Here is a 27,843-nt window from a genome sequence, read left to right on the forward strand (position 1 = left end):
TTACTGTAAATAAAATTTATTTAAGATTTCATAGACCCCAGAAGATGTGAATATACATTTTTTAAGAGATGAGCCCTCAGGCAGCAGCTCTTCCCTGAACCTGTTCTCTACATTCTGGCCTCTTCACAGCTCATTCCGTCATCCATCCATATTGCTGCTACAGGCTCATAAATAAGTGTTAAATGGTGTTTATGATATTGTAGAGTGTGCGCGCTTCATTTGCGTTGTACTTGTGTGAAGGAAGAGGGCATCTGTATAGGCTGCATGGGCTGCACAGACTGAAATGGCTGAGGTTTTTTGCGGAGGTCTGGAGAGGATGAGGGCTTCACCGATGGGATTAACTGATTCCGCTTAATGATCTGAAGAGCCAGCTGCGTGTTACCTGCAATCACAGTCAGTTATGAAACCGTGGACATACATAACTCTGATCACAGGATTCATTTATAAAAGATAACTGTTTTAAAACTTCACAACGGTTAATTCAGTTATTCATATAGAGCTGGACTTGGAACTTACCATTCTGCAGCTCCAGGTACACAGCCAGTAAAATAGCTTCTGGTGGAATCTCTTTCGCACTGACCATAGATGCCGCCTACAGATACAAAAGTCAGAATGTTTTTAAATGTAAAAATGTTAAAAGCTCATAAGGGTAAAATGAACCATCTGTAAGGCTGATTACCTGGTGAAGGCACTTGCGTGCTTTCTCATATTCACTCCTCAGACAATAAGCACTGCCCAAATTAAAGAGCATCATGGCCCGGGCAGAGCCCAGACTACTGGGGTAACATAAAGGAGTCTGTTTCCCTGCTACACACACATGCACACAAATACATAAGCATTCAGATTGCCTGTGACTAAGCAAACCACAGATACAAAACTATCTGCTTTAGAGTGCAATTTAATTAGGAAGCAAAAAAAATAGATACTACTTACAGGATTCAACAGGCTCTAAATCTCCTTTATCCGACCCTGTGGATTCAGAACATAAAAATCACAAGGAGAAAAGATTCCTAACATTCCTGTCCTTTTTTGTTGTTCCCCCAGCTGTGACACAGGAGTCACACTTTGCATTAATATGAGTAAATGAGTGAGTTTACCTTGGTCTTGTTCACTAGGTGACACACCTAGTGACACGTCAGTAATGTTTTCTGGGTTGAGGTGAGTGATGGCATCAGAGATTCGGTCCAGAGAGATTAGAGCTTCAGCAGCATATAAATGACCCAGGAACCTGAGGACAGTAAACCTGTTACTTTACCTTTTAAAGCAGCAGTGGTGGAAATAAAAATGCATTCACATGTTAGAAATAAAAATTTATAACAAATAGAAACCATTTAAAAGAAATCATCTGTGTTCAGATTTTCTAAGTGCAAAACCACAACACTAATTTCTGTGAGCACAGAACGTAACTACTTTTTTGCCAAGTACAAAATGATGCTCTTTCTTGTTTAAAATCAATCTTTGCTGCCTTTTCACATTTAACCATTTCAGACATTTTTATATGTGAAATTATGCAAATACTTTGCAGCATTTTTTTTCAATATATATTTTTTAAGACAGTAAGTTAAATTTCAGCAATTAAAATGACACCAAAATAAAAATATATGTTCTGAAATGCAGAATGGAATGTAATTTGAGCTAATTACTTGTGGGATCCTGACAGCTTGGGCTGATGTAAGAGTTTATCTGCATGGGCAAGTGCCATCAAGTTGTCCCCAAGGGCCAAAGCCACATACGCACTACATGCTAAAATGCAGCACCTGTGAGTAAGACAAAAACAAAGAAATAAGTTTTAAATACATCTTCAATTTTAGGATGCACATTTAACTTGTTAAAATTCTAAAGCTAATATAAATAAATAAATGACAAGTTATGTAGAAAAAGCAAGCATGTTGTAACCCTTAAAGAGGTTAAATGTATTTATTCAAGTAATAAATTTGTCATTTGAGGGGGGACTAATTTACAGGCGGTCAAAGAGCAGTGGTAAATGCCAGACATCTGTGACTCAAAGCTAGTCATAGATATCAGACATAACCGAGTCGCTAACTAATAATCTACAAATACTTCAATGTTTGGGTAAAGTCTAATTGGTGCTTAGCTCATGTGCCTTAGTTAACAATACAAAGTAAACATAAGTTTATTTAAAAAAATATAAATATATGGAAAGAGACTTCATTAAATTAAAAAGGACTTGCTGTGTTAGAAGCTTTTGCTTGGGTACAAAATCATTTGCACATGTTCTGTGCACACTGTGTAAAAGAGGCTTGGGGCAGGGGTTCACTCTTTAAACCCATTCAGTTCAAATGACAGGTCAAGCTGACTAATATCCACAAGAACTCAAACATGTATATAAAACCAATGATTACAATGAGCTGTGATGTCTCCCAATGTGTTATAAGATGTAAAATCCTGCAAACCCATAGTAACTTCAAACAATTTGTAACAAATTGTTACATTTGTCTCTTAGCTGTTATACACATCCACATTTTCAATCCAAAACAATCAGCACTAGTATTTTCTAAGTATAATCATAAGTGGAGGTTTTGTCAATTAAACCCTCCATAACCCTCCATCCTTGTTCTGTTTCCTGTTAGTGCCAGATCTACTACAAGCCCATCATTAAAGGGGTTAAGAAGGGGGGAAAAAAAGAGGGAAAGAGAAAAAGGAGGTGCAGACTTCCCAGCAGTTGCCTGGAACACAAAAGACTTGCCAGATTCCGGGAAGCGAAACCTGAGTAGGTGGCTTGTGTGCTCATAAACATGTCACTGTACCAGGGTGTCAATCCCAGGTCACCCCTCAACCCGCCCACTCTTTCCTCTCTGCAGCCCTGTGTCTGGACCGACAGATGAAAACAAATGAAAAATGCCCCAGGTGGATGGGAAAGAGTGGAGAAATGGAATAAAAGCTGAAAAGAGGTGCACTGTGGACACTTTTTGGAGGGCTGCTTTTGATCTTACCTGAGGTTCTCAACTTCCTGTTTTCTGAGGGGCGATGAGGGAGCAGCAGGAATGAACTTGTCTCCCTCTTGGCTCTTTCCACTTTAAATTAAATCACAGGTTTAAATAAAAATTAATTACTTGTTCTACTGTCAGATGTACAAAAACAAGTAAAGCAGTAAGTTAAAGAGGGTGTCTAAAAAAATGGATTCCTGACATGATGTTTGTTATTGTGCTTCTGCAACTATCCTTACATAAAATTTCACATATTGAATTATGCTTTATTATTACCTTGCTGTTTAAGTGCCTGTAACTGTGTATGGACATGTACACTGGGTTATGTATACCTGCAGGCATCACTGTTCTCACTGCCGCTCTCCGTACTTCCTGATTGGCTGGAGTTCTTAGAGCCATTTTCTGCTTTGCTCTCATGCTGCTGGTGTTCAGGCAGCAGGAGCAACGCATTCCTCAAACAGATTGCTGCAAACTCCATACTTGCTACAGGAATTGCTGCTGACTGACCCTCACTACACACACACAGAAACACAAATTGTACTTTAAAATAAAAAATTAAATAAAGTAAAATAAATAATAATAATAATTATTATTATTATTTGGTGCCACCTGCTGGACAAAATGAAATGATACAGCTACGCTTTCAAAACGAACAAATAAGCAAACTTTTAAAGTTGACCTTTTACTGGATGAGTGCCTTTCTTTTTAATTTCTTTCCCCCCCTGTTGGAAACACCCAACACTAGTGCTGTGCATTTTCTCTTCATTTTCCTCTTTATACATGGTATCTATTTGAGATGGAATCACCAATGACCTCCCAATACGATATCACAATTCCTGGGTGCCGATTCATTTGGGCATTGAGATATAGTTGGGATTCTATAAGCAACGCGATTTTATAAATATCCCGATTTATAATATTTTATAAGTATTCAATATTATATTTTCACCCAAATTTTATTACAATTTTAAACCTTTAAAAACATTGAATCATTAGTTAAATGTTCCTATTGATGGCTGTTCCTTAGAATGCATCGCTGTACATAAGTATTGTTTCTAATAATAATAATAACTATCCTACCACATGGTAGATAAAAATGTGTAAATAGTTTACTCGTCGGATTATAAAGAAATAGATGTTTTTATTAAAAATGTAATAGGTTTCTATAAATGAATTTGAATATCTAACACCCTGTTACATAATAATTAAACACATTCATTCTAAAAATCTACACAAAATAATACAGTAGGAAAGCACACCTGTAGGTTGTGTTCTGAGTGGACTGTGATGCCAGGACAATCTTGCGATGATATCCCTGTCCTACAATGGACTGAACTATTCCCTTTTTACTGGGAAGACCCTTGGTCTCCTGCTCTGAACTCTGAGGGGGAGGGGGGGGGGGCATCAGAAAAATAATTTGTTAGCCTGTGAATTGAGAAAATGGAGACAGTCATTAGTGTGTTAGTCTGTAAGTTAGTCTGTCTCACCCCTTTGTTGGCAGCGATGCAGCACTCAGCTAGCCTTAGCCAGAGTCGAGGGTTTGAGTGGTATACTTGCACTGCCTCCATTAAGCACTCGAAGGCAGCCAATGGCCGGCCGAGGTGCAGGAGCTGAATTCCGCAGTTATAAAGCAGCTCATAGCGTTTATTGGCCAGCAGAGCACACATGGGAATACCTGTGAACTTCTTAGCTTCAGAGAAAAAAAAAATTGACACACGTCTGTTAAAGTAACTGTAAAGCCTTGTAAAAACAGGTGCTAAAGTGGACTTGATGAACTTTCAGTTAGATAACAGTGACAATTACCCAATGTAGTGAATTCGACCAATTTTTTCAAATAAAAAGAACAAACTGAGATACAACAATAACTAACTATCTTTGTATGATGTGACAGCATGATTTCCCTTCACTGGAACTAAGGGGCATAAATGGAGTCTCTTATAAGAGATTTTTTAAAATGTAGAGCACGCTCTTCCACTCACCCTGGCCATTCTTGCCATCTCTTAGCTGTGCACATGTATGGTCATTCTCCTGCAGGGCTTTCTTAAAGTAGAAGATGCCCAGGTTGTGCTTCCCCATAGCAAAGTGAATACAGCCCAGATTATTCCAGAACATGCAGCGCACACATTCACCTACAAAAAAGGAAGGGGGAAATGTTTGATCAGAAATGTCAAGCACCTTCACATTAACTTTCACTAAAACAAAAATTGTTTAGTGATGAACTAAAAGGAAAGGAAATTAATTGATTCCACTATGCTATTAGTGAAGAATAAAGCATACTGGAAATGGTGGTATTGGTTAATTGGAAATAAGAAACCGATGAGCTAGTAGACTTTACTGAAAAAAAGAACATTAAGTACTGTGTAGGTTTTGTGATTTATGTACCCGTCTTGAGAGGTCCAGGATGTTCAGCAATGTTAGAGCTATTGAGGAGTTTCACTGCTTTACGGTAATTTCCCCTAAGATACTCAAAATTGCTCTTCAGAAAGAGAGATGGTGCAGACTGAGAGAGAGAGAGAGAGAGAGAGAGAGAGAGAGAGAGAGAAACAGTAAAACATGGAAGACTTTTTTGTGCAAAAACCTGTTTGTATTCTATAAATTTCAGAAAGATGTTTTCATACTTTAGGTTATATTAACAATGCCTTGCTGCATACATATAATAAACTAAAACAGCTGAAGGTACATACTTTACGAACAAAACTATGCAGAATACATGCATTTAGTCATAACTCACATTTCCAGCTGTGTTCATAACAGACTTGATCTCTCTTTTACAAGCCTTGAGGGATTTCATCTGAATGTAGGCCCGTACTTTATACTGCAAAACACATATGTGGAAAATTAGGAAAACACACAGAAAAGGATGCCTGTAATTCAACTTAAAATGCTAGTTGTAAGGACATAGATGGGAGGTTCCCAACAAAATCCCACACTATATAGTACAAATACTAAACAAATAATTTTGTTTAGTTTAATAAGTTTACTAAGATGTAAATTTACTCTCTTTAATGTTAGATTAAGCTAATTGACCACAAAGATTTCTTCAGAAACCCTCCCTTTACATGGGGTGCCAATACTTATAGAGCTGACTGTACAGAACTTGTATAGAAAATGTTTTACTCTTTAAAACGGAATAAAGAAAATACCTGGTGCATCCGGGACTTGGCTGCCTCAATCATGGCAACAAATTCAGTTTTCTGGGCAGCAGATTCTCTGGCGGTGCCACTCACACCCTGCTCCAAATGAAGGCAAATTGCAGTACACATCCAGTATTTTAAACCACACTTCTTTAATTTCCTTCAAGATCAATAATATCTATCTATCATTTATAGTTTATATTTTGTGACCAAACTAGAAACAATACTGTCTACACTGACAAGAGACTTAGAGATTTAGAGACGCAAGAAGGAGGGAAGAGAGAGAAGAAAAAAAAAAAAAGAAAACCATGAAGCAAAAATACAAATTTCTTTCTTACCTCTCCTTTACCATTTTTGTTATTGCCTTGTACAGAGTGTTTCTCCAACACCGCAAGCAGATGAAGTGCTTTTTCTGGCTGGAAGGTGAGCAGGTAAAGATCCACCAACAGGAAACACACAGCCTGAGCAAACTTCTCTTCTAGTACAGAGAACACCATCAAGCCATACCACTCAAACACACTGCACCAGGGCATAGCAAAGTGGGAGCAATCATAAATTTTAAATGCCTACACATTAAATTTAAATGTTTTAAAGAGCAACTCCAGTGTACATTTAAAAAAACAAGCAAAAAAAAACAAAACCTTAAGCTACTCTAAAAATATATCCGACCCTCCCGATACATTTATAATCATTTTAATTGCTCAATGCCAAAGATATTCATTTAGTTACAACAATTTGATAACATGACAAATCCACCCAACTTTAATGTTGGGAAGAAAAAAAAAAAAAAAAAAAAAAAAACCACAATAAAAGGATTTTTTTATGTGCAATTTTTTTTTCAAATGTCTCTTTAAGACACAAACTACTGTAAAGTCTTCTATAATTGTCAATCTGTTTTACGCAGTCATTTGCCCCCAAAAAATGTCCCGGTTTGACTTGAACACCCTGTATGCAGCGATGTGTATAGACTCACTGAGGTTTTGTATATTCTTATTTTCATTTTTCTCTTTTATAATTTTCTTTGGTTTAATTTGCTTTCCTGAATGCTGCACACAAAACCTGGAAGCAGTACATGTCAGACCTGAGGGTCAATCACAAGCCCTCAAAACACACTTAAAATCTGCAGTATTAATCCTCCCAGCAATGGGGCTGTAATCTTTATTATACAACAGTTGGCTCTGAGTAACGTGATTGGACGAGAGCCATTCCACAAGTGGTAATAATAGACAGTAACGGCAACAGGACATTTAACTACATTTAGCTTTCATGTCAAGGGTGCTCTAACAATCGTTAATTACTCTCGGGTGCCAGTATGGGTGAAAGTAGGTTGATGCAATCCATGGTACTGAGGAGAGAAGCTGCCTGCCAAAACACACATTCAAAAGCAGTCACGTAGCACTTTTTCTAAGAAACACACACCTTGTTGTGTCGTTTAATCAACAACTTTGTCTACGTAATTGCTTTTACGTTATCAGATTACCTCTGAACCTCGTTTTGGCAGCTGTGCTGCTATTCAAGCACAACAGCACTCCCTCTCATGTGATATTAAATCATAAAATTATAACCTACAGTAGCCAACGATGCAAAAGATTTTATAAAACAGTACACATGGAGCCGCCCTTCTTACAACAACGTTCTTAACATGAAATTTCATTACATATCCGCATAGTGCTTTTTCTCAGCTTCAAACCTGGGCAAAAGATATGATATGGGGGAAAACTATGTTGGGATCAGGGAAATCTGCAGGCTATTGGGTTCCTCCTGATAACCGAAGCTGATAAAAAGTGATATACAGGTATGCATTTTTTATTTTATTGCAGTAAACCCTGTCTAAAGCTCCCTTAAACTTTTTAGTCATATTCCGAAGCATACCGAAAGGTTCTAGAAACTGATAGAGCTTCTCTCCGATGGCGATTGCTTCTGAGTACTGCCGCATGTGGTAGTGAATGATGGCTTGATTGTAATAGAGAATGCTGTTTTCAACATCATCTAAACCATCAATATCCTCCACAGCAGAATGCACCTACAAACAAAGACCATACATAATACTTAATATTTAGCTCCATGAGAAACACATAACAGCTAAGTGCTCTATTGTCTCACCTGATTTTTTATCATCATTAAAGTTTGCTTTAAGGTGCTTGTGGTGGTCTGGCCACTTCTGTAAAACTCTGTGACAGCTTTGTTCATGGCAATCTTGTAGTCATCTTTGTTAAGCTCCTGGAGACTTTCTAGCTGCTTTAAGGCGTCATCATAATTTCCAGACTAGAGACAAATCAGATGTTTGAAGTTAAAGGTTGCATGACATACTAAGTAAGCACATTTTACTTACAAGGCAGATTTAAAACAACAATAGTTAAACAAAATGACATACACAATAGGGAACAAAAGGGCATCTAATAGATTAATAAGAGTGTATAAAATCTGGTTAAAGACTTAATACATAGGTGTGTGGAAAAAACAAATAAAAACTAAACCAATGCTGCAGGTATAAAATAAAGTAAGTGTGTGTGTGTGTGTGTGTGTGTGTGTGTGATAAAACCTAAAATGCTAATTTGTACAAGTGTATCTTTTGTTTGGATCTAAAACCCATAACAGATAGCACATCTTATGGAGTGGGAGCTGGGGTTGATCTGATCAAGGTTTTTGGGGCCGATCAAAAAAAACAGAATTGGCCGATACCAATAGCTGATCACAGGTGCGTGGAGGTTACTGAGATCTTCTATTCAAAGTGTGAAGTATCGCTAGTTATTTACAATTTATAGCAGTTAAAATCAACAGCAGTGCCCTAATATGATTGCCATAAATTATTTGAATTAAAAAGTATCATAAATATTTAACTTTTTCATTGCAAGCATAATAACAAAACATGTACAACACACTCCATTTTCGTACTATCTAATGTAGATTATAAGGAAACTTATAGAATAAATAACCTTTGCTCGAAAAAAAGAGCAAAAAAAAAAACTGCATTAAGGGCTCATACACACGCTGAAATGTTTGTCTAAAATGCTACAATAAAGTTTTTAAATAAACACAGACATAAGTCACACTTTTGCACTTTTAAGAGACAGTCGTCTTTTTATCCAGAATTTGTGCAGCTGTGCTAAATAGTTGCTTAATGTAAGCCCACATGGAGTAGTATGATAAACCCGGGCTGCCTCGGCTAGAGCTGGCAACCGTTTTTTATTTCTCACTTCTTTATATATTTTTTGGGGAGATAATGGTCTGCAACCTTTGTGGATAACCTGAATATGGATTATTATTCCCATAGCGTTGTTCTTGAGTGGTAAGTAAGGTTTGTTGTGTTAATGCTTTTGGCAGACATTTGGTTGCAGTTTTGCTTTAGGAAAAACTTTTTTTTTGCATATTGCTAATTTGTCATCTCTTAAAGAGACTTCCCAGACTGGCAATGACACGATGTGTCTGTTGATGCATGTATTTTGCAGCATCGCAACAATATCAGTTTGATCGGCCATTTTAGAGACAACATATCTGGAAAGATCAGATAGCACCCTTAGTAGGAAACTTTTTCAGAACATTGGCTTTTACGCTTGGCTTTTAGTCATAACTGGTGATATTAATTGGTTGGAAAACTACATAGACCAGGGAAACGAGGAAAAGAGCTAGACTGTTATAAGCTTAAAAATGGCAAAACTTTAGATTAGATTCCATATTGGACAAGAAGCCAGTTCAAGGATGCCAAAATCAAGGTGATATAGTCTCCTTCCTTGGTCATGGTAAGTAATTTACACAGCGGATTTGTGATGCCACAGAATATGAAAATTGCATTAATCTTAACAAACAGATAAAAGCACATAGAGTATATGTAAGACCTGAAAACAAAGTTGTTCCATGCTGCTAAAATTACTGCAGAATGGCACAGAATGAACCAACTGACCAAACCTGAGATCAGAAGATAAACCAAAATCTTTCACCTGTGGTCTAATGTATCGTAGCAGTTCTGCTACATTATTTAATAGTCATACACTCATAGCTGCCAATGGGCTAATCGATTAACATTCAGGTCTTTAAAATCCTCACTGCACACTGTGACAGTGCACCAAGCACAGACAACAGGGTTTTAAAAGAGGAATTAAGCGCAATAACATCAGTGTAGCAATGTCAAGAAACAATATGTTTTAAAATAAGTTCTCAAAGACCGCTTGTACAGATAAATAATGACATGCCCCGACATACGCTGACTGGACAAGAAAAGCTACAATTTCATAAGGGTTCGATACATTGTCAAAACCTGGAAGCACAGTGCTAAACTGTCAACTTTGAAGAAAAGTGGTCGAAGAAAAATAATGAAAGGAATCACTTAAACTCTTGAAGTTGCATGGTAAAAAAATTACATTAAAACCATAGCTATGTTCAATAATGAAAGGAAGAGCATTTCTATACACACACTATGTGATGTGAACTCATTTTTATCATTGGGACCAAACAGCTGTGTGGCCATGACAAAAGCCCGTTTTATGGAGGTTAATCAGAAAGAAAGTTTTGGTTTGCTCCAAAGCAAAAATACTGGAATGAGGTGAACATGATACTTAATGACAACTGGACTAAGTGTAAAACAGGTACATACCGTAAATGCTTCAAAGGCATTCGTAGCCATCTCCTTTTCCTGGTCTGAAATCCCAGGGGAAACGATATTGTCGTGTTTGATGTCACTGACTTGGTCTGGGGGAGTGATCAAAAATGAAACAAATAATTATCCTTAAGTCTGAACGTGTTAAACTAAATGCAGATTGTGATAAAACAAGTATTTGAGCACACAAAGGGTGCATGCGCCTGGTGCACATGGATGTCAGGTGGAGTGTGTTTGGGAGGTGGGGGCTTGATGTGGTGTGGAGTGTGATGGGATGCAGTGTAATGCAGACGCCTTATGGTGTGATGGGAGATGTGACAAAATGCAGGTGTGTTATGGAGCGTGATGTAATGTCTAGGGATGCACCGAATGTTCGGCAACAAGATAAGTAAAAAGAATGGGTAAAAAGGCCAAATAAATTTTGCCGAACAATGACGCGATCAAATAGTAACCCGCGTAGAGTGAGAGGCGCACGCTTTATGCAGCAAAGATGTCAGCAGTGTGGAAGCACTTTAAAGTGTCAGAGGACGAGGCAAAAACGGCCGTTTGCAGACATTGTTCTGCTGAATTGTCCAGACGGGGTGCATCTGCAAAAACATACAGCATTTTAAGTTTAATTTATCACTTAAAATCAAGGGACCCTGAACATCATGCAGAGTACGAGAAAGACACGGCGGCGGCTACAGCAACAGCAGCAGCGAATCCACATTTTTTGCACTATTTAATGCACATTTGTTGTTGTAGACATACAGAGTTACATTCTTTCAGCGGTCAGTTATAGGCATAACATAGGCTATTCAAGAAGGGGGGCTTCAAAGATGGCCAAATAATTTTTTATTTTTATTTTACTAATTTATTTATTTTAAGTTATATTGTGCTTTGTTTGTATAATATCTGCTGGAATGTTAAAAAAATGTTCGGTGTTAAATAAATATTTTGAAATTGTTTTTTTGTTATTTGATTTATTTTTCTGAAAAGCAACACAAAATAGTAAAAAGCAAATTTTTACTATTTAATAAATAATTAATATAAATTGATAAAATAAATGAAAAAAAAAATGCGAAACACCGCGTTCGGTATTCGGCCTTCGGCCAAGAATTTTATTTCGGTGCATCCCTAGTAATGTCAGCAGTGTTATGGATTGTGATGTGATGTAGTGGGTGTTATGGATTGTGATGTGATGTAGGGTGTGTTATTGAGTGTGATGTGATGTAGTGGGTGTGCTATTGAGTGTGAGACATTATGGAGTGTGAGGTGATGTGATGTAGTGGGTGTTATGGCGTGTGAGGTGATGTAGTGGGTGTTATTGAGTGTGAAGTGATGTAGGGTGTGTTATGGAGTGTGAGGTGATGTAGGGTGTGTTATGGAGTGTGATGTGATGTAGGGTGTGTTATGGAGTGTGATGTGATGTAGGGTGTGTTATGGAGTGTGAGGTGATGTAGTGGGTGTTATGGAGTGTAAGGTGATGGGATGTAGGGTGAGGTGATGTAGGTTGTGTTATGGAGTGAGATGTAATGTAGGGTATGTTATGGAGCGTGATATGTTGTGGAGTGTGAGGTGATGTAGGGTATGTTATTGAGTGTGATGTGATGTAGGGTGTGTTATGGAGTGTGAGGTGATGCAGGGTGTGTTATTGAGTGTTACTGAGTGTGAGGTGATGTAGTGGGTGTTTTATGGAGTGTGAGGTGACGTGATGCGGAGTGTGTTATGAGAGGTGACGTGATGCGGAGTGTGTTATGAGAGGTGACGTGATGCGGAGTGTGTTATGAGAGGTGACGTGATGCGGAGTGTGTTATGAGAGGTGACGTGATGCGGAGTGTGTTATGAGAGGTGACGTGATGCGGAGTGTGTTATGAGAGGTGACGTGATGCGGAGTGTGATGTGGGCGTGCCGCACAGACTCAAGCAGCGCAGAATATATTACTAGAAACTGTATGTCCTTGGGCTATACCGCTATCTGGCTAAATATACACAAAGTCCACTTGCGTATAATATCTAAGTAAAGCAGAGTCTACCCCGTGATGTAAACAGTTTTCCACAACAATAGGACTGAGGACACTTACTGCTGCAAGGTTTAAGCTAACGGTTGGTACTTGACTAGTTAGCCAGCCCGCTATTTAGCTGTAGCTGCAATGCTAGCATTCACGACTAATAAACACTCTGCAAGAACCGAGTACAGTTTCTACACAACCAAAGTGACGACTCCATCATCAAACTGTGAGCTTCATCTCAAGCTACACTTACACCTTTACATTCCCGCTTTTATTTAGCCAGGTGAACACTTAGCCTGTGTGCTACCTACCTCATAGCTAACGTCTCCCTAGCTAATGATAAAAATACAGCTTACCAGAGTTCGTTTCGGCCATTTCTTGAAATTTACCGGCGTGTTTAAATGTAAATATATATTAAACCAATTGGTTATTATTTAGTGACTCGCTACGTTCACGAATATATAAATATAACGAAACCACAAACGAATCGCGGATCTGTATTCGCTACTAACAGATTTCGGTGCACTCGGGACTTCTTCGTTAAAATGACCCTGAGTCTCCCGCTGGCGAGAAGAGAGTTTCTGTCAGCGCCCCCTGTCGGCGTGGAAGCAGCGCCATTTTGTTGACAACCCCACCACGAGATGGCGACAAATTAACGACGGCTAATTTTGACGCCTGAAACCTTTTTACAGAGCGGCGTCTATAAAGCTCTACAGCCAAGGACTGTTTCTACATTCACTACATAAGGGAAACTTAATTTTTATGAGCATCACATAACTTTTGAAATAGTTTCAGTGTTTGAATGTGTTGTTAAATTGTTAAAATCACTATACAAATAAAATAGAATAGAATAGAATTGAACTTTTCTACTCACCATGATGGTAAAGGGTGGATATTTAAGTTACTCTAGGCTTCCTGTCAGCTCAATCCAGTCTGGACCTGTTTCTCCATATGTATTCTTCCAATAGAGCTGTATCCAGATATTATATAGGTCCTATAGAATGTGCTGTGCTAATTTATACTCAAATACAGTTGCTTGCCCTTGGTCAGATGGAGAAGAGCATGGACATTTCAGTGGTGATCTCTCTAAGACCCATTGTGTTAGAGCATCTTTGCTTCACACAATCTGCAGTTTTTGGGGAAGGAAAAGTTCATCATCACTAAAAAACACTGATCCTGTCATTATCTCACAAATAATATCTAACTCCATTTCTAACTCATCGCTATCTTAGTCTTGAGTGATAACTGCAATGTTATATGCCTTTTCTGGGTGTCACCTAGATCCAACATTTCCTAAACTTGACTTACTAAAATAAAACTAAAATAAAGAACACCATAAAAGGTTTGTTAGGATAGGAACCGTGCATGTGGATAAGGATGCGGGGGTATCAAAAAATTCACAGTGAGCACCAACCTTCATAGACATTTTCTATGTACATCAGGAGCTGCACAGCTGGTGCTATTCTGACCATGTGCATTACCATGTCTGCTATTTCAGTATGGACAGCAGGTTAGAACAAAGCTTGAATGTGAAATTCTGTGTGAAACTGGGTAAATCTGCCACAGAGATTTTTGACATGATTTAGCAAGTTGATAGTGATGCTGCAATGAGTCGTTCAAGGTGTTTTTGAGTGGCATGTGGGCTTCAATAGAGGACAAACATCTCTGGAAGATGACAAAAGTTTAGGAAGACCTTGAACTCGTGCATAATGAATGTCAGAGAACAATCCACAGCATTGCTGCCATTGTTGGTGTGTCGTACGTTACAGACCAAGTGCATGCTCATTGTCTTTTTCCACGTTTGTGCATGAAGAATTTGTCTCTATAGGCCAAAACATCAATAATGAGGGAGTACGTATGGCAAAAATCTTGAAACTTTTTAATAGCAACTTTCTATGTGTATTCCGAGATGCACTGTTTTCCCACCAGTCACTATTGTTGCTCAATATGTTTTATTAACATATGAGAAATTTATATATCAGTACTAGACACACTAAATATGATGGATACCAAAACTCTTTGTCCTATATTTGCGCTAACATACTTTATTATAATTTTTGTTTGGGAGCCGCCATGCTTTTTTCACGGTCAGACCAGGAACTCTTATGTGGCAGTTTACACTATAGAACATGTTATGCTTTACATATTTCACAGAGACCAATTATTATTTCAATATTTGCTGAAAATGCAGTGATACATCATTCAGCAACATTTTCAGACCCCAATAGGAAAAACATGCTTTACAGTTACTAATGTGATCGTTAGATAGGCTGGATTAAATATTAATGAATTATTTATTCATATTTATGTTATTTTATTTAATATATTTTGGTGAAAACTTCAGTAAAAAAACAAAGATTTCGATAATTAAATGGCAGGTAAATATACAAATAAATAGACAAATAAACTAAAGAGCTATTGTTGAAGATAATTATTAAAAATAGTTTCAAAGGTATAATTCAAAGCCTCATTTTAACACAATGGCTGATAAAAGCATGCTCTCTGACAGATCAAGTTTTAATTCTCATGAAATAATTTGCATGATTGTTTTAAACACATTGATTCTCGTGGTATACAGTATGAGGTAAGATTTAAATTTAATAAGATCAAGTATTTTAATAGAATATTTTTAAATCAATCTATTTGCAAAGAAAGGAGTGATTCAGAAGGAAGTAATCAGAAGTTGAAATTGACTGCTTATAATTTTTAAGTCAGTATGTGTCCCCCCTCACCCCCCAACTTACTCATCTGGGAATTGAATGGAATCTTCCTGATGATGATGACTGTGATGATGACAAGACTATGACGATCGTGATGATGGTGTGTGTGCGTGTGTGCATGTGTGTGTAGCCTACACTCTTAGAAAAAAAGAGTTACTTTGACTTACTTGAACATTTTATTTTTGAAAGAGAAAGCTCTGTTGTAGTGTTCTACACAAAACAGGTTTTCTCAGAGGAACAAATCAAAGCATTTTAGGGTAGATTTACCTCTTTAAGAGAATATAAATTAGTATTTAAAAAAATGTCTGGTCTTCACATCCACATGATGGTTCTATGTAGGGAAATATCAATGGTAAAGACCAGAGCTCTTCTGTAATTGATAATATAATAACTGTGTGTAACATCACAGGTAGTTAACTATGGTTGTTAAGGGCACCTGCTGAGTCCTTCAGCAACATTGCAAGACCCTCCAGAGCAGAGTTAATGTGCCACCATGACTTCAATCAGTCTAACTGAGCCGGCTTCAAAACGTCCTTATAATTAACAGGCGAGAAATAGAGACTGAGAGCATGAGACCTGACTGATTGCCTGTGCACATCTGGCTATTTAGATCCTCTCTAACAGTGGTTTTCAACTCTGGTCCTGGAGGACCACCTGCCCTGCACATTTTAAGGTTTTCTCAGCTCCCAGCCTGCCTGATTTATCTAACCAGCTAATTAACAGTTTTTGTTTAATCGAAGTAGGTGTGGCACAGCAGGAGAAAATGCCAGAAGGACTGGGGTGAGAACCACTGCTTCATAATTATGATAACCTATAGGGAACTAGAGTATTCTACCAATACAAATCATTTTGTTCGGTCATTTCCAGCTATAGAACTCCAAGACACTATTTTGCTTTGTTTATTTTCTCCGATACCACGATATATGAAATGCCTTGGGGGGCACACTTCCACTGTGATTAGAACCAGTGTACACATTTCTCTCTGTCAAGATTTTATAAGCTAGAAAATGTGAAACAGGCAACTGGGAGAAGAGGATAGATAGTGGCAGTTCTTCTAATACTTTCATGTGTAAAGTTTAAAATGACACCTGAAAGTGCACTGCAGGGAGCAAGATCCAGAGTCATCCGGTTTTAGAGGACTGCAGCATCCAACTGTTTAATGTCTTCTCTGCTTTAATACCCACAGTTCAAGTCATACTCAAACCCCTGTTAAGTGACAACTAGTGTGTTACATTATCAAAAAGCAGTTTTGTGACCCTCAGCGACCATATTAATACTGTATACTACTAATACTGGATACCATCTGTCTGCAATTTTGATTTTCATGATTTTTTTTCAAATTAATCTTCAACCAGAACATGTAATGAGACCATCTCACTTACCTAGTTCTTATTTATGTTTGGAGGCTGTGACTATGCAGCCTGTAAGATACAGTCAAGGCAATTAAACTGAATGATTGGTATTTGCAGTAGACAAAAATATCTTAATGGAATAACTGCAAAGCTTTTATTGGGCTCAGAGGGCACAATGAGAGCAGAAACAAATGTGTTCACAGAGAGCTCAGTCTCAGCCTTGAGGAGAAGGTGTTCCATTAAATACACAGCTGCTTGGAGATGAGCAGAATCGCTCACTTGCCGCAGCTACTGTGTGTAAATCATGTTCAGCAAAAGTGTGGGAACAGTTGAGAAATTTGCTCAGTTGGAAGTGTCTGAAACACCTGGCTACTGGGCTGTTTATTCCTGTTTGCTCCTTAAATGCATAAAAGAATGCATTAAAATGTAGTGTGTAGTACGTCATATAGTCCAATCTGTTAATATTGCCAGCTTTGTCTAATAGCACATTTGGGGAAATGAACAGATGCAAATAAAAATATGTATGAAAATGAGCATATGCAGTATACAAACACACACACATGCATATATACCAATTTATAGAATGAGAATTTTGAGAATGCTATTAAAGCATTAAATTTAATTTTTGGCCACAACTATATAGATGTGTTCAAAGGTTAGTTACCCCTCTTAATAAAAAATCATCTGAGCATCTCTGAGCTGAGTATTTGGCGAATATAACCTCAGACCTGTAACAACATGTAACTTTTCTTTTCATTGTGCCATTATGACCCAATTTCGACCAAGTTGTCAGATAGATGGCTTCACATTTGCCTCTAGAATACTTTGGTGTACAGAGGAATTCATGGTGGACTCAATGATTGCAATGTGCCCAGGTCCCGTGGCTGCAAAACAAGCACAAATCATCACCTCTCCACCAGCGTGCTTGACAGTGGGTAAGAGCTGTATCTGCTAAAATGCTGTTTGTTTTTTGCTGAATATTATGCTGGACCTTAAGGCCAAACAACTCCACTTTTGTCCATAGGACATTTTTCCAAAAGTCTTGGTTTGTTCCTCAGTCATCCATGTTCTTTTTAGACAAAACCGGCATTCTCTTGACATTACTTTCAAACAAACTGTACTCGTTCAGTTCGTTAGGTGATAATCTGAATTTACTGAATGACCAGGTAATCCCAAATCAATGGATTTTTACCTTCACTGATAGCATGGGCATATTCCAGGGAGAGGCTGGCTTTGGGAACATGAGGAAATTTTTTTTCACACATAACTGGCCAACAAGTTAAAAGCTTGTTGTAGGAAATGCTTTGTTTTTGAGCAATGAGAGTAGGAAAATAATCCACTTCATGGTGGAAACATATTACATCACTACAGTGTTGATAACGGCATGTTCTGATACGCATTATACAGTGGTGTAAAAAGTGTTTGCCCCCTTAGTGATTTCTTATTTCTTTGCATGTTTGTTACACTTTAATGTTTCAGACCAAACAAATTTAAATATCAGTCAAAGGTAACACAAGTAAACACATCATGCAGTTTTTAAATAGAGGTTTTTATTCTTCTTCTTCTTCTTTGTCTTTCGGCTGTTCCCTTTCAGGGGTCGCCACAGCGAATCATCTGCCTCCATCTAACCCTATCCTCCGCATCCCAACTAACTTCATGTCCTCTCTCACTGCATCCATAAATCTCCTCTTTGGTCTTCCTCTAGACCTCCTGCCTGGCAGTTCCAACCTCAGCAACCTTCTACCGATATATTCACAATCTCTCCTCTGAACATGTCCAAACCACCTCAATCTGGCCTCTCTGACTTTATCTCCAAAACATCTAACGTGGGTTGTTCCTCTGATAAACTCATTCTTAATCCTATCCATCCTTGTCACTCCCAAGGAGAACCTCAACATCTTCAGCTCTGCTACCTCCAACTCTGCCTCCTGTCTTTTCTTCAGCGCCACTGTCTCTAAGCCGTAGAGCATCGCTGGTCTCACCACTGTCCTGTACACCTTTCCTTTCATTCTCGCTGATACTCTTTTATCGCACAACACACCTGACACTTTTCTCCACCCATTCCAACCTGCCTGTACCCGCCTCTTCACCTCCTTTCCACACTCTCCATTGCTCTGGACCGTTGACCCCAAGTACTTAAAATCCTGCACCTTCTTTACCTCTGCTCCCTGTAGCCTCACCAATCCTCCTGGGTCCCTCTCATTTACACACATGTATTCCGTCTTGCTGCGGCTAACCTTCATTCCTCTGCTTTCCAGAGCATACCTCCACCTCTCCAAATTTTCCTCCACCTGTTCCCTGCTCTCGCTACAGAGCACAATGTCATCTGCAAACATCATAGTCCATGGGGACTCCTGTCTTACCTCATCTGTCATCCTGTCCATCACCAGAGCAAACAAAAAGGGGCTTAGAGACGATCCTTGATGCAGACCCACCTCCACCTTAAACTCTTCTGTCACACCTACAGCACATCTTACCACTGTCTTACAGCTCTCATACATGTCCTGCACCACTCTAACATACTTCTCTGCCACTCCAGACTTCCTCATACAATGCCACAGCTCCTCTCTTGGCACCCTGTCATACGCTTTCTCTAAATCTAAAAAGACACAATGCAACTCCCTGTTACCTTCTCTGTACTTCTCCGCCAGCATCCTCAAAGCAAATACTGCATCTGATGTACTCTTTCTAGGCATAAAACCATATTGCTGCTTACAAATGCTCACCTCTGCCCTTAACCGAGCTTCCACTACTCTTTCCCACAGCTTCATTGTCTGGCTCATTAACTTTATACCTCTATAATTGCCACAGCTTTGCACATCTCTCTTGTTCTTAAAAATTGGCACCAATACACTTCTCCTCCATTCCTCTGGAATCCTCTCACTCTCCAAGATCTCGTTAAACAAACTTGTCAAAAACTCTACTGCCATCTCTCCTAAGCACTTCCATACCTCCACAGGTATGTCATCAGGACCAACAGCCTTTCTACTCTTCAAAATAGAGGTTTTTATTATTAAGGGAAAACAAAATCCAAAACTACATAGCCCTGTGTGAAAAAGTGTTTCTACCAACAGGGCCTTCCAACCTTTACTACTTCATGACCTTTGCTAACCTTCTGATAATTAGTAAAGTATATCATGTATTTATTACAAATAGGAAAACTTTTTTAGCTTGAATCATGCAATAGGAGCAAGTAATTAAGTGATGTATACAGTCATTCGAATATACAAAATGTGAGGAAATAGATTTTCTCAAAGAGTACAAATCAATTTGATCTGTTCACTGTTGGTGCATTAGGTTCTGAACCAATTATCAAAAGAAACCAGCTCAATCAAATGTTAAATTTGTCCGTTACATTTTTCAGCCATACTGACCCAAACAGGAAATCTCTGCAAGATGGCAGTAATACCCTCAGTAGGCAAATACATCTCCTGCATCCATTTCTGTTGCACTCTTGTCCCCTGTGTTGACCTGACCATAGTATTTAAGATGGAAACTCATGTCACTTGTTTTTAACCATATTTATTCCCTTCTCCCAGAAATTCAACCTCTCTGCTTCATCCATCCCTCCATCTTTAAGATCGTTATAATGTCTGCAAAGAATAAACAAGTCATAGCAAGAAGGAGTATACCAGTTCCCGACTAATTTATTTTTTATTTTCTATTATTATTATTATTATTATTATTATTATTATTATTATATTCTATTATATTTTGTTTGTAACAGTTAATGGTGATATTGTTTAATATTTTGTCAATTATGTGTGTTTTTATTTATTGATATCCAAGCATATGAGTGAATAGTGAGTTTTAAAAGGACTCTTAAGACTCCAAATTAATTGTGCCGAGGCGGCTGGAACAGTTGAATGAGATGTGCTGGGAGTCTATATAAATTCCACCTGCTGGTAATGGCATGCAATGAATTATGTATTGACCACTGGCTCATGAATCATAAGAGGAATGGCTACAAAACTCCCTCTAGGCACAAACATATTTAGTAATGCTCAAGTTACTTAAATCGAAACAGTCACACATAAAAAAAAAAATAGCCATTTGATTGCATCACACACTCACTGCTAGCTGGTAATAAATAGTGTTTCTGTATGATAGTTTTCAACAAATGTTTTTAACAGCACCAAGAGAAAAAGTCAAGTGATTTTGTTTCTGCACATATCAATTTGACCTTTGATCCCTGGTCATTTGCAGAATATTTTGCTATACAGAAAAAAAACCCATATCCACATCGCCCACACTGCTGATACAACTGATAAGGTACTTTTTACACTGCTAACTGTTAACACAGACTATCGACAATGGGTTGCTGCATATTAAGGGTAGAGTCACGCAAGTGATTAATAGATCATTTCTTGGCCTTTTCCAGTATTAGCATGAAATTTGTTTTATATTTCATTGACATTTTAATAACATTTTTCCCACCTGCATTTCCTTTTAATGGGACATTAAGCTGTAATGTCAAATGTCAAAATCTGTATCTGAGGTAGTAAATTATGTAATTATGTAAAAGTTACATGAGTTAAAAATAGCCAAAATAAACTAAAATTAGTATATATCTGCAAACCAGGCCTAACAACATTTAAAAACGTATAATAATTTAAGTAGTAGTGGTAGTTCCTGGTAGTAGGAATTAGTAAGAAAGTACAATGTTGGAACAGCCTACATTGCATGTCTGATGCAAAGCATTAAGGCATTACCTGTTAAAGTTTAGTTCATGTATTTTCAGCTATTCATATGTTACCTTATATATGTGTAATATAAGCAACTTTATGCAGGAAAGCTACAGTAGCTACCCTAAATGGTAATAAGTGACTGTCTGTCAGATAACTAGTTTAGCTTTATGTTTATTGCCAGCTGCCTTTCAAGGTAGCATGTACATTAAACAGCAATAAAATACACCCATTCCTTTCACCCACATTCTTGTAAAAATGTACGTAAAGTTAAGTACAATTCTGACAGTACATATACTTTCATCTATGACTATAATAGGAAAATATACTGTATACACCTGCTTATTCATGCCACTATAAAAACTAACGATTGTGTTGCCACAGCAGAATACATAAAACCATGCAAATAAAGGTCAAGAGCTTCAGCTGATACTTCTTTTAAATATTAGAATGGGTAAAAACGAGATTTTAGCAATTTTGGTAGTAGTGTGTGCTGCCCACTGTGATTCCTGTTCTTGGCTAACAAGTGTGGAAGGTGATATTTCTTCACTTCCTTTAAACCAGCCGGTTTGCCATCTACAACCATGCCATGATTGATGTAAACATTAATTGAAGCTCTTGCCCCACATGGCACATAATTGGTGCAAAATTCAATAAAATTTTTTTTACCCACAACTATCTATAAACTATAAATTTAGCTTGAATTTAATCCGATGAAAGGAGACTAGTCTAATTTCTAAATATAATGTTATACTAACCCATGCTCGTAAAATTAATGTTATTTTATTTTATGTGTGTCCAGAAGCCTATGACGGATGAGCATCATGAACAAACAGCTTTATTTGCTTTGAAACTTTCATATCACTTAATGAGGCTAGCTAGCATCCATTTATCATAAAGTAAATATGTAACTTCAGGTCATACAGCAGGGACTTACTCGTCTCTAAGGGCAGTTGTTTGTGCTCTAGTGTGTGATGTCTGATAAGCTACAGTGATGCTAATCTTCTTTTGTCATACATATATCGCAGCATATGTACTGATACTGCGTGTTGTAATGTACTGTAATGTACTGAATTTGTAATGTACTAAATTTGTCTAAGTACACAGTCCTAACAATTCTACTAGTGTACTGTAGTTTGTTTAGTAAATTAGCAGCACAAAACATTTAAACAATGCTTTCAGAAATTTTAGAAAGTTACAATTAATTAATTAATTCATTCAGTCATTCATTCAATCATTCATTTATTGAAAATGCACAGTGATGTTGAAGACACCAGCAGGCTATATGTTCCTTAATTATACATGTAATTCATATAGTACTATATAATGCATATAATATATACATTATATACAGTATAGTAGTATATTATAATTTGCTTTCCAAGAGTTATGCAGAGAGGCCTAGTAATGCATATGGAGATAATAATGACAAAAAACAATGACAGTTTTACTGCTATAATAAAAGATCTCCTTACAACTAAAATAAATCAAATAATATCCAGTTTCCAGATTTAGACAGAAAAGTGCTCCTCTATCTACTTGCTGGCAAAGAATGATGTCTTTTAGGGCTATATTCAAGATCTAAAGGAAAATATTCACAGCTTACTAAATATATGCAACTATTGGTTATCTATATCTCACATCAAGGTACTGTACAAGGTATAGACTGACATGAAGGCCATGTGTTATACTTTTTTGTGGTTCATAGAATGTTGAACTTTTTAAAGTGGTTTTATTATAGGAGTTTCTTATATTTCTGGTCAACCAAATAAATGCTTAGCTAGTTGTTCATTTACAGTAGCACCGTGGTTATAAAGGAATGTTGTTTTATTTGACTGTGTACTTAACTGTATATGGTTGAAATGATGATAAAAATCACCTTGACCTAAATTGACTTGATTTGAACTCCAATTATACCTTGTAAGTATTTTGCATAATAAAGCAATACATAGCTATAATTATGTATAATTTACCGGGAGTACACTAAAAAAGTTGTAGGGTAAGAAGTTAAGATGGCTTAACTAAATTTGCTATATTGAAGATATCAGCAAAGCCAATACGTGTTAAGAAATACAATAAAGCAATGACAACATTTTTCATCATTTCATCATCTATTTCATCATTGCAGACGTTAACATCGGATGCTTCAGTTTTAATCTGGAGATTTACATCCATATCCTTGGACATCAAAAGACATCAAAGTCCATTCTCTGCAAACACCATGGGCTTTGCAGTTTAGTCACATTTAGATTATTCCCATTGATCTAAAAATAGAGTGAAGATTTTGGACTTTCTTCTCTTTTAGGTGTGCAAAATCCATGGTCTGATAAAAGAGCTACTTTTTTACATCTAGTACACTAGTAAATTTAATTTGAAAAGTGTTATAAACAACTAGTAGTTATGCTATATAATAGTTTCATACATCATTAATAATGCTTTAACCATTAGTTCTAATCTTGCTCAAGTTCCACATTATAAATCACCAAACTATTTGAGCTGTTTGAGCATGAAGAACTGAGAACTGCTTTTGATTCTCATTATATTTTGAGGTGAATTGTATCACATATCCTTTACCCTCAAGCAGTCATTTTATGTCCATTTCTAATTTAATGATCAAATCACAATGGCTATCCTTTTGGCTAATTTTGTCTGAGTATTATTCACGGATTACATATACCCACCCTGATTTTTTGTTGTTGTAATGTTTACTACAAATCAAATTTACAAAGACAGTTAGATTGATGAATGAACAGAGGTGAACTTTCAAAGTACACGTATACTTCACTTAGTGAAAGTAGGGATACCCCAGGGAAAATATTACTTAGGTAAAAGTAAAAGTCCTCCATTAAAAATTGTACTTGAGTAAAATTATTTACTTTTAAATTTACCTAATTTATAGATTTACGTAGTGGAGTAAATGTAAAAAGTATAAACTTATAAAACTACTCAAGTAAAATACAGATACAAATGAAGTATGTCCAGTATTCACCTCTGTGAATGGATGATTTCAATTGTGTTAATTATTTAGACTTATGTTTCTTAAACCTTTATGGAACATCACTTGATCTGATTCAAGTACAAAAAGTAGTAAATCAACAGAATTGATGAAAATACTTGCCAATGACTGAGAGTGACCAATGCGTTTCCTGCTCTTTGTATGGTTAAGATAGAAATGGGTTTGGTGGTGTAGTTTCTGTGAGCAGATGCAGCATAGAGTAATTCAATAGGTTTCACTTTAAGAGTTGTTTTTTTTAAATCCTTTGCCTTATTAAAGTGACAATTTTATCCTCAGAACCAGATAAGTCAAGCAGAACGGTGCACATATAAGTCCAATTTGCAGAATTTATTCATTGTTTCCGTGTCTGAAACCTAAAGACTGATTCACCACCAACTGTTAGAATGTCTTTTTTTAATTTGGCAATTTAATGGATTAATAGTGGTTTATGCTTAGTTATTCTTATTAGTCTTAAATTAAGACTTTGACTTAAACTTTGCCACTTTGAATCGAAGTTCCACAACACGGCATACTCACACCCATCTTTTTGACTTCTAAATCTATATTGGGAATCCTTCATACAAAATGCATCAGGGATGGTCAGGACAGAGATGCCTTAATGACTCTTAATTGAATCTCTTTCAAAGGATCTTATAAAGTTCATCTAGTGGCACAAACTAAATGTGCTCATTTCACAGGGAGCCTGTAATGCGTGTAACCTCAGTAGAATGCATCTGGTCCTATGTGGTGTGCCCTGTGCTTTATTGATTATTCAGATCCTGTTTGCAGTAAGTCTGGGTGGTGATTAATATTTTATTGACTATTTACACACCAATGTACTCTCATTAACTCCTCTTTATACCCCACACTACTGTTTTACTACAGGTATCATTTGATATCATATCTTGTTAAGCATGACATATTCATATATACAGTTCCAACAAATGCTTCCTATCTGGATTGGCATTGACCTTTTAATTGCTAATGTTTATTTGTATTAAGCTGGTTGCCTGTATTGTTTGAACAGTAATTTGATGGCAAATACACTGATGTTTATTTTTAGGGTTAAGAACCACATGGTTTGTCATTGACGTAGTACATTGTCAAGTAAAATTTGTTTTATTGTTTCATTACCATGGAAAATATTAAAACAACAACAACAACAAACAGTAAAATGTATAAACTAAATGTACATTGTACCTGGATTACAATCTTATATTTTTACAATTTGAAAAAATATATTTGAACAATATATGGATATACAGCATATTGTTTTTGAAGGTAGAAGGATACCAGAATGTTTGCCATATGGATATGGGAATAACATGCATATAGACTCTGCACGGATACTATAACCTTGAGCTCAGGATAACACTCTGAAGCTGTGAGGGGCAACAGTACCTTCTCTAGCACTGTGCTGCCCCAATTTTCCTTCTTTACATTGTCTTAAAGTTCATAGCAGAATAGATTTTACTGACATAATTCATGCAGACACAGTGGTGACGGTCCTGTGATGCATTTTTCTGCATCACTTGCATGTTCCTATTTTGGGTGTCCAGTCAAGGGAATTTCATAAATGAGTTCTGACTGCAAGTAATATTTCAAGACAAATTCTAGGCCCAATTTTTAATAAACATGTAATAAATAATATATATCATTGGTTGCTATAGTATGTTTTTTTTACTTTTTACTTTACTATATGTACTTTACTATGTGTGCGTTCTATGTTATGAAACAGATTAAGTGTTAAGTGGATGGACTGAATACAAAAGCCTGCTTCTTGACAACTTTCATAAATCTTTCTGTTATGTAATTGTTTCATGAAAAGCCTACAAATATGCCTGCTTTAATGTTTTAATAGCTTTTAGCATATACTGTACAGTATATATGTACATACATTGATGTGCCAATAACCAACATTTCAAACATTAATGCAACAATCTCAGCTTTAATAATTTACATAGGTTTATATGATGCACAAAAATTAGTTTAAAAATTACATCAAAGAAAACAACTAGTGCTCTGAGTATCATAAACAGTATTAGAGTGTCAGAACCTTTTGATATGCTTTTGTGCCTTTGAGAATTCTCTGCTACACACAATATAAGAATGGATATTACTCATTTTTGTTGGAGCTTAAATAAAACCATGTGACATATGTCAGTGTGTGATATCAGAGATTGCTGTCCCATCACATGCCAGTCTTTTATTGTTGCTGACGTTTTGACGTTTGTATTGTAAATACGCTCATGTATGCGTGAAAGTTGAATGAAGCGCCTCAGTGATGTGGCAGTTTCTTGGTCATGACTCTTCTTAGAGCATAGAGGAAAGAACACATCTGAATATTTCTGAATGTTTATAACCTAGTTGTTGTTTTTTTAAAGTGTGGCTGTTTAATCCCACATTTTGATGTCAGTCATCTCTCAATTCTCTAATAATTGCTACACATGGAGTTGAGAAGAGCTTTTGGAATCACTGAAATTGCTTTAAATGCTTGGTGATGTTTTTAATGGAATAAATTGACTCGCCTAGAATTTCTTTGTGATTATTGTCAAGCCTATGTGTATACAAACTGGTGATGGGTTTGTCACATAATTACTGCATTTGCAGCCTTTCATATGAGACCTGTCTTCTCCAATTTTCTCTGAGATAAATGTTATTGCTAATAATAGTGTCAGATCAGATAATAAATTACACATCTAGGTTTAGGACATAATTCGAACAAGGAGATATGAACACACATATCGTCTCCACATGGATTTAAAGAAAGGCCCATGTTATGAACAGATACAGTATTCCAACCTGAATAGCTTCTACATTAAAACAAATCTATAGCAAGGACATATTTCATAAAAGTTTAAATCAGGCTTCACTTGCTATAGACTATTAATCCTATTGATTCACTTTCTTCAGTTGATTTCCGAGATGATAGGCATATTAATGATGCAGATTAATGTCCTGAGGTGTTAAGCTGAAATATATCTAACAATCATTTATTTATCCTTAAAATAGGAAAAACTAAACAACAACAATAAAAGTTATATAAAATGAATTCAATAATAGAAATTAGAGTCAATGTAACACAGTTTATTCTGGTGCTGATGAATGTGATGATTTTTTCAGCGGCCTTCTGAAATCCTTGTAAATTAGTAATAGATCTTTCTAATAGAGCTTTGTAGTAATCCAGTCTAGTCTTTTTAATTTATCAAACTTAAAACTCGCCAATGTGCAACCATAAGCATGCAATTTTTTTCCCCACTCTAGCCTAATGCCTCTGACATGTTCACCTCTTTGACAAAATGGGTTTGGAACCCTAATGGTTCCAGCTGAACCATTTCTTAAATGGGGGATTAGCTCTGAATACATTGTGACCTGCAATTCTCTTTTAAACAGTTGAAGATTAAAAAAAAATTATCTTGCAGAAT

At 36.7% G+C, this 27,843-nt stretch overlaps 1 protein-coding gene across 4 annotated transcripts; it reads right to left on the reverse strand.

Moving 5' to 3' along the window:
• cnot10 (CCR4-NOT transcription complex, subunit 10) lies at positions 1-13,191 on the reverse strand. Of its 4 annotated transcripts, none has more exons than XM_053494171.1 (19): positions 13,023-13,191; positions 10,674-10,768; positions 8,186-8,347; positions 7,955-8,105; positions 6,421-6,557; positions 6,092-6,178; positions 5,680-5,763; positions 5,331-5,448; positions 4,928-5,077; positions 4,436-4,638; positions 4,208-4,329; positions 3,281-3,460; positions 2,955-3,035; positions 1,644-1,757; positions 1,098-1,228; positions 934-969; positions 680-807; positions 517-592; positions 1-382 (listed from the first exon to the last, which is right to left on the reverse strand). In XM_053494171.1, the coding sequence occupies exons 1-19, from the start codon at positions 13,039-13,041 to the stop codon at positions 216-218; spliced, it is 2,241 nt and encodes a 746-aa protein (XP_053350146.1). In that variant the 5' UTR covers positions 13,042-13,191; the 3' UTR covers positions 1-215. The 4 variants fall into 4 exon arrangements, with proteins under 4 accessions (XP_053350146.1, XP_053350145.1, XP_053350144.1 ...); XM_053494170.1 differs by having other exon boundaries at positions 6,092-6,181; XM_053494169.1 differs by having other exon boundaries at positions 6,421-6,560.
• Positions 13,192-27,843: the final 14,652 nt, after the last annotated feature.

The sequence above is a fragment of the Clarias gariepinus genome, chromosome 4 (assembly GCF_024256425.1).
Source record: "Clarias gariepinus isolate MV-2021 ecotype Netherlands chromosome 4, CGAR_prim_01v2, whole genome shotgun sequence".
Taxonomy (NCBI): Eukaryota; Metazoa; Chordata; class Actinopteri; order Siluriformes; family Clariidae; genus Clarias; species Clarias gariepinus.

What these genes read in the sequence shown, in the direction of transcription:
- cnot10 (XM_053494168.1), bottom strand. An exon ending in TCAGTTTCTAGAACCTTTCG is followed by an intron (nt 6,561 to 7,954) that starts GTATGCTTCGGA and finishes TCTCTGTACTAG; the next exon opens with AAGAGAAGTTTGCTCAGGCT. An exon ending in GCATCGCTGCCAACAAAGGG is followed by an intron (nt 4,330 to 4,435) that starts GTGAGACAGACT and finishes CCTCCCCCTCAG; the next exon opens with AGTTCAGAGCAGGAGACCAA.